The sequence below is a fragment of the Gordionus sp. m RMFG-2023 genome, chromosome 4 (genome assembly GCF_954871325.1).
Source record: "Gordionus sp. m RMFG-2023 chromosome 4, tfGorSpeb1-WG-v2, whole genome shotgun sequence".
NCBI classification, from domain to species: domain Eukaryota; kingdom Metazoa; phylum Nematomorpha; class Gordioida; order Chordodea; family Parachordodidae; genus Gordionus; species Gordionus sp. m RMFG-2023.
Window position 1 is genome coordinate 22636370 of NC_088778.1, and position 7985 is coordinate 22644354.

At 28.5% G+C, this 7985-nt stretch overlaps 1 protein-coding gene across 1 annotated transcript; it reads left to right on the forward strand.

The window, feature by feature from the left end:
- The first annotated feature begins 1240 nt into the window (after positions 1 to 1240).
- Positions 1241 to 6913, forward strand: LOC135928729 (uncharacterized). Its single transcript, XM_065465184.1, has 7 exons — positions 1241 to 1374; positions 1557 to 2226; positions 2449 to 3611; positions 4559 to 4759; positions 5849 to 5975; positions 6509 to 6578; positions 6783 to 6913. Exons 1-7 carry the CDS (start codon positions 1241 to 1243, stop codon positions 6911 to 6913), a joined length of 2496 nt encoding a protein of 831 aa, XP_065321256.1.
- Positions 6914 to 7985: the final 1072 nt, after the last annotated feature.

Sequence of the window (7985 nt, forward strand, 5' to 3'; positions counted from 1 at the left end):
AAATTATTAAAAACCTTATTTCGAATTTTAATCCAAAATTTGAAAAAGTAAAACTTTTAAAAACAATCATTGTAAAAAAAATGTATATAATGTTGCATTATATATTTATATTTTAAATCTATATAAGTATGGAACTCATGCATCGGCGAATCTATTTTTCAGATCCAACTGATTCAAAAAAAAATTTTCATATCCAATCCGATTATATTTTTTTTCTTCAAAAATTGCAGTTTGATCCAATCCTAAATTTTATTTTTAGAAACGTCCTTTTTTTATTTATTGGAAAGTTGAAAAGAACTATATTTTAAACGAAGGCGAAAAATTTTAAGTGTTAAAAAGAAAATAAATGATTTTTCTATTATTCAATTTGAACAAGAAATTCAATTTTTTTAATAATTATATATATATAATAGTACTTATTTTTTTTAAATATAAGATTGGACATAAACATCCAGGGTGCTTTTTTCAACGTTACATTTATCGATAATAAATGGGAATAACCGGCCTTTTGCCACTGCTGAAAGAAATCCAAGTTATATATCCTACGACAATTTATGATCTACGTTCCAATTTGCTTCGTTCGCGAGATTCGTCGACAGCTTCAAATAAAAATTTAAAAATATTCGCCGCTGTTGATACCTATTCTTGGCTTCACAAGGCCTGTTTTGGTTGTGCCGAAAGGCTTTACAACGGAGATACCGAGGCTGCGAACAACGCCTGTTTGCAATATTGCCTTAAATATATAGACCTACTAGCCCAGGAAGGTGTTAAATGCGTTTTAGTGTTTGATGGAACGCCTTTACCCGCCAAATTAAAGTTAATTCATACTTTTATATACTATATTATAAGAACTTGATTAAGTCTTTCATTCCTTCAATTTTTATAAATATATAAATACTCTATATTTATATGTTTGTCATTCTCACGAATTCAATCATTTATAGATATGTTAACGCTGAGAGAAGAGCTAAGCGAAGAGAAGCCAGAATGAAAGCCGATAAGCTCGTGAGTCAGAAAAAACTGGAGGAGGCGAGGAAATATTACCCTGGCTGTATCGATATAACATTCGAAATGGTACGATATGTCATATCGGTAATTTTTTTAATTTAAATTATCACCTGTGATATGCCTCTTTTAACCGGCCAACCCCTCTAGTACCTTATAACAATAATTTTTTATAAAGAAATGTCGCGAACTAGATATAAAATACATCGTGGCACCTTACGAAGCCGATGCTCAGATGGCTTACTTGCAGTTGTCTGGACTAGTCGATTTTGTCATCACGGAAGACTCTGATTTAGTAGTTTTTGGCTGCGATAGAATTCTGTTTAAGCTTGACGCTAATGGCAATGGGATGTACTACGAGAAGAACAGGTAATTTTATATCATAACATTTTATATTTAGTCATTTAACTTGATAATATTAAAAGCTGATTCCTAAATATAATAGAGGAAAAAACAATAATTCTTTAAAATATCAACTTCATACAAAATCGATGAAATAATTACAGAACTCAAGATTATGACATTATTTAATTTTTAACCCCTTTTTACAGATTACTTCAAACGTTTTTACCAAAATCCATATCATCATCCCAACCTATAAACCGTCAATTTACATTTTCAAATAAACCAACTGGCTCCCCTCAATCTTCCCCAAATATTACTTTTTCCCATCCAAAATTGAGCTCCTTTCGTTCTTCGAGATCATCATTTATTATCTCCACATCAAATACTTCTGACTCCAGAATCGGGAACAGCCCAAGATCTAATATCCGAAATATTCACTCATCCCAGCCAGCTGGCAAAGAAGATATGACAAAACAAAATAAGAAAATGATTGTAACAACTCGTAGCCTCAGGTCCACATCTTCCACCGGTATTTTTACCTTTCACTCCCCTTCATTGTACTCACATCGGTCGGAAAAAGAGGAAAAAATAGAAGAAGATTGTAAAGAATGCAAAGAGATTCCTGCACCCATTGCTAATTCACTTCCTAACTTTAATTTCCTTAAATTTCAACTCATGTGTGTTATGTCAGGGTGTGATTATTTGCCTTCCTTGCCAAACATAGGCTTATCCCGCGCCAGAAAATTTTTTTCCCATCCTTCGACCCTTTCCAATATTTCTAAAAGCCCATCTAACATTGGTTCAACTCCTTCTCTCATCTCATCCCTAAAATTAGGTCTGTCAATGCCTGCTAGGTTAAGCGTAACAGGACTTAAGGTATAGAATAATATAATATTTTGTGTTGTTCTTTATTATCATAGGATTAATATAACACTAAGTCACCCAATTTAATAGCATAGGGAAGTGTTCATGATATGGTTAAAATAAATATTGGAAGGAGTTTTTAATGTAAGATGAAGGATTAATATAACTTTTTTTTTCTTAAAGGTTTTTTTTAATATTTGTATAAAAATCGAAATTTAGCCAATTTTATTATAGGTCCCATCATCTTACCCACCTTCTTTCGCTTCTGCCCATCTCTCTTTCCTGTTTCAAACCGTTTTCGATCCTCTAACCTCTAAATTTTGCCCACTTGTGGCTAATGTATTAGACTTAGTGAATATATTAGAGGATCCTGAACTTGCTTTAGGGATGATCCAGGGGTTCGAAGAGGATTTGAAGCTTAAAGTGACAGAAATATGTCCTTTTTGGGAACTAATACCACCATCCGAAAACACTTTAAATCGCAGTGGCACGGATTGTAATGATGTTGCTATGACTAAAAGCTTGACCGAAAAGCATTTATTAAACTTGAATCACTCAGGCAAGCAACCAAATTTAAATTCTGAACGCGGCAAGAGTATGATAAATAAAATTATTCATTCTGGGGAATTTGCCAGGGATTTGGCAGTCGGTAATATAGATGTAACGAACCCCGATTTGCCCATCGTTGAACATTACGATGCAAAGTCATATTGGGCAAAATTTATAAAAGGGCTTGATAAAAAAAGGAAAAAAATGATAAATTATTCTAATAAAGACGTGAATCTCGATGTTTGTATATTTAAATTTGTAGACGAAAGACACAAAGCGATTAATGAAATTTCGACAAATGAAGATAAGTGTAAGCGGACTAGTTATGATAACTTAGAAATACCCTCTTCCAATGATTCAGGAATTATAACGGATACATCCGAATCGCCGCTGACCCCTAATAATATCTCCACTGAGATCTTAAAAAATGAAAAAAAGACAGACGAAACTCTCGATCCCCTCAAAGGGGACCTATTAAAATATGGTAAAATTAGACATGTCAGCAAATACTTTTCGTCGAGTGAACCACCCATCATGCCTCCCGTTATTGGAAGAGTTTTATCTAGTGATGTAAACGACAAAAATAAATCGCCACAAAAGATCCCCGGTACGATGGTAGACTGTGGATCAGCGTCTGCGGATTATAAAGAAAATATTCCTCCCTGCAAATTATCTACCATCAAAACTATGTCGAAAAGCGAATCGATTGAAGATATCGATGATGGGAAATCTGACGAAAAAGTTGATGATTGTGACAAAAGTCAGATAATTATTCTCCCCGACGAAGCGAGCGATTCCATTAAGAGGAGACGCGTTTTATCGACCAACATATTTAAAGTGAAACCTAGGTAATAAAAATAAATTATGACTTAAAGTTGTAACGCAAACAGGTCTTATCTTTGCGTCCATATTAAGAATGTTTTTTAAATAATAAATAAAGTGTGTCTTGGTGGAAGATTTTGCTCTATTTTTATTTTAAAGTTCTCAGAAATATCGGAAAATATGTTAAACTAAAAGTTCCAAACTTTTACTAGATAAATGACATTGTTCAGACTTCAGTTTTCCTTTTTTCTATTAAACGCAATTTATTTTTTATTTACGATATATACATCAACTATTAATATATTATCTAAAATTTAAAGTCGAAGATATTTTTTTTCCATCATGGGGATAATTCTATAAAATTTAAGCGTGAATACCATTTATCTCACTTTGTTTAAAGGAATAGCCAGTACAATAGATAAAAATAATCATATTTCACTTATAAATAATTTATCGGTCCGGATCTGTTTTGTTATGTATCGAACATAAAATCGATTCATCGTTAAATTGGACAAAGCTTACTAACAAGATTGCAATGTGTTTTTTACAATCAATTTGTGCTTCAAAAAAAGGGCTAAATATTAAACTATTAGTGCTTTACTTATTGAATTCAATAAATTTAAGTCAGAGTTTGGAATCAAACCCTTGTAATGAGACAAATCTTGAAACTGGAAATAGAACCCTCCTCCCACCATTTATAAATATTTAGGAACCGGTTTTGGAATAAGTTCTATCATATGGAGTGGCTAGTAATTGTGATTTACTTTAACTGGGTTTATAACCAGAACTTGGAACTGCGCCAAATATTAGAACCCTGGTTTAATAAATATTAAAAACCGGAACGTCTCTGATTTACATAAAAATCCCAATTTGGAGATATTTTTTTTTACCGAAAAGGGAACTCAAAAATTAACTATTTTGATTTTCGATTCTCGTTAAAATTATATTTTTCAAACAAAATAAACATATTTAGGCTTCCAAATTCCGTTAAAAATTTCAACTCCGCTTTGCGAAAAACTATATCATCTACAGCGACTTCAGATTTCTTCAATTTAGAGAAGTTTAGATACAATAAACCCGATTACCAAACACCCACCCAGACATATAAAGCATTATCCAAATCGGTGACTAACAATACCAAATCCAAAAAATGCCTCAAACAAACTAACAACGAGTTTGCCATCTTAACCACTGCCCTCTACCTATTTTTTGCTTTTCTTACACTTTGCTACTTGCTTTACCTTTTTTTTTGAATTAAATTTTAACTCCTTGATCATTCAATTAATTATAAAAACAATTTATTATTGCCAGTATATAATTTTATCTACAATTAATATCCATAAAATTATGTTTTATTTACTCTTTTTTTAAAAAAATATTTTTGATTATTTTAATTTTCTTTGTTTAGCCATATAATGCCAGTCTATGTAAATTTATTATTTAAATATTTTGGCATCTTATCAGAATTAATATTCTCAGACTTGGGTTTTTGATCATTTATTAAATTGTAACACAAATTAATAGTTATTGTGGATAAATAAAATATCTAGCCAATAAATTTTTAATGTTTGTTTGATTTTAGAAAGAATGGATTAATTTACTATTTCAAATCTTATAAATGTAAAAAATATGTTATCTTCAGTCAAAATGAATGAAAGAAAAGGATCATTCAAAAACACAAATGGGAAATATGTTTTATATCTAGAATAATAAATCACCACCTTTGGTTTTCCAGCTGGCTAGATTAGCTCATAATTGTGAAGTAACGTGGAATCGGATAAATACCTTATCCATATAATGTATTAATAATTTTATTGAACCCATTATCGGACGAAAATCTGGATTCCGTACATCTCTAATATTTTAAAAATAACCAGCTTTTGCAAACACTCCTTTCTCCATAATATAAAATCATAACTCTTTAATCCACTAAAAAAATTTAAATCCTTTTATAATCAATCTTTCCATACGTTTCCAACAAGCTAGCAAAAGGTTTAATAAGTTGTTATTAGGACGTATCCTCATTCGTCTTATAACTAAACATAAATTAGTTTACCTGTCTGTATAACTTCCTCTAAACAAAATTTTAAAAAAATGGCTATTTATATTTAGTGGTATACCAATTCAAAATCTATCTAGACTGGGGACTAAACAAAATAATTTTCAAAAATAAATACGAACGAGGACACGGCCTTACTGTTTTTTTTTAAAATGATTACAAAATTGAATTATATAATTATAAAATCAAAATTTTATTAATTAGGAAGGTTAAACAAATGAGTCGAAATAAGTATGTGAGCGAGAGCAAATCAAGAATCGAAAAATCTAAAGCACAAACCAAAGATTCCTCCGAAATCATAAATTCCCATTCAATCATTCATGATTATGAAGTTAGCTTTCTTCTAATGATATTTCTTAACTTAGATAGATTATGATAATTATCAGAGTTTGAAAAAAATATTGATGAAATTTTTATGCAAAAATATTGATGAAATTTTTATGCCAAAATATTTGAAGAACAATAAATTTTTGATCAAATTTTACCTTAAAATGCCTAAATTTTTTTTTTAAATATCTAATAAATATTTTGGAATTCGCCTAAAAAATCTTTCAAGATATAATCCAAAAAAAATTCTCAAACTCTGGCTCTCATACCTTCTTTCAAAAGTTTACTTGAATTTTATGGAAATTGTATTTGTTACATTTTCTCATCCTAATTTGTAATAATATCATTTTCTTTTAAATTTTCATTTGTAAAATGTTTTTTTTTACCTTTTTAGCGATTATTTGTTAAAATATTTTTACTTTTTAAAAATAAATCAAAAAAAAAATTATAATATAATTGAATTACTATGGGAAAAAAATAATATACCAAAAAACAGTTATTAAATTTTTTTAAAAAATCTTAAATTTTATTTTCTAGCAAACGACTCCCCCTAAAAGGATTTGTCGCCCCCAGCATAAACCACGTGACTCATACAAAACTATGCAAGGTAGTTTTATTTTCTACAAATATCAAGTATCTACCTATATTTTTTATTTTGACTGGTTTTGATTTGCCAAAATGGTGGATTAATATGTATATTTTATTGATATTCATTAAAATTGAACTGGCTCTAAAAATGATGCACCTCTCCATTTTTTATTCCTAATATTACTTTATTCTTTCATTTTTTAAAAAAATGGTTGATTTTAAGATACATCTCCTAAATTTGATATGACTCAAACTAACGCGATTATCTACCAAAGACAAAATGTTGACTCATCTTTAGTGTATCAGAATATTAAAAATAGGTTGTCCAAGTTTAAATTCAACCATACCACATAATTATATATTTTCTGTGTCAATAATATTTTCTTTCTTTTTAAAATGTATCCAAATTTTAGCTCAAAATATTTATTTTTTTTAATTTCTTTTATAAATAATATTTATTCTGACTGACTTTTTTTTATAAAAATAAATTATATTTCTCTCACATGCTAGCTTACCAAGCTTGTTCATTAAGTGTAGCTTAATATTAATTTAGTTTTACATATTAATTTTAAATTATATCCCTAAAATTGATTAGTTATTGTGATTTTTAAAAAATGTTATGTGATATGGAATATTAGTATTATTAGCATTTTGTTATTTTAATAAAGCATATTTTAGACTTCATTTATATTATACATTATTATATAAATTTTAAAGTAATAACAATGAAATCTCTTAAACCATTTATTTCACATATTAATTAAATGAATAAACTTGAAAAAAAAATTAATTTATATTATAAACGGGGTTAAATGTTTTATGAATACACAATCATAAAAATTTTTTTATATTTAGGTTTTAATTAAAATAAGAAATCATTGAAAGGAAATTTAGGTGTTATATGTTAAGTTAATGAAATAAAAATCGAATCTATCATAAAAATATCCTTAGGCAATAAAAAAAATATTAATCATTTTTAATTAACTCAATAAAATGAAAATAATGAATAGGGGTTAAAGCATTGAAATAAAATATAATCTCAACTTTATAAATAAAATGAATGAAACAATCCTTAAATTTTTAATATTGGCGAAATTTATTAATTTTGTTAGCTCGTGCCTTGTACTAAATTATAAAATTTTAGAAAATGAATAACAAGTAATGAAAATCCTAAATTCTAAAAAAAATTGGTTTCCAATTCGGAGTGCGCCATTCATCTTTTTTAAACAAAATTGACTTAAATATCAAATGCATAATATAATGTCAAAAATCATATCAAAATTTAGGTATTGAATTCTAATTTAGGACCAATTTCTGGTCAGGTTTTTTTTTGAATATTTGAGTTTTGATCTGGCCTGAAATATTATTAATAAAAATAGATTTTACTCGAATTTTTTCTAGGAAAGCGGAAATATTTTAGTTTGAG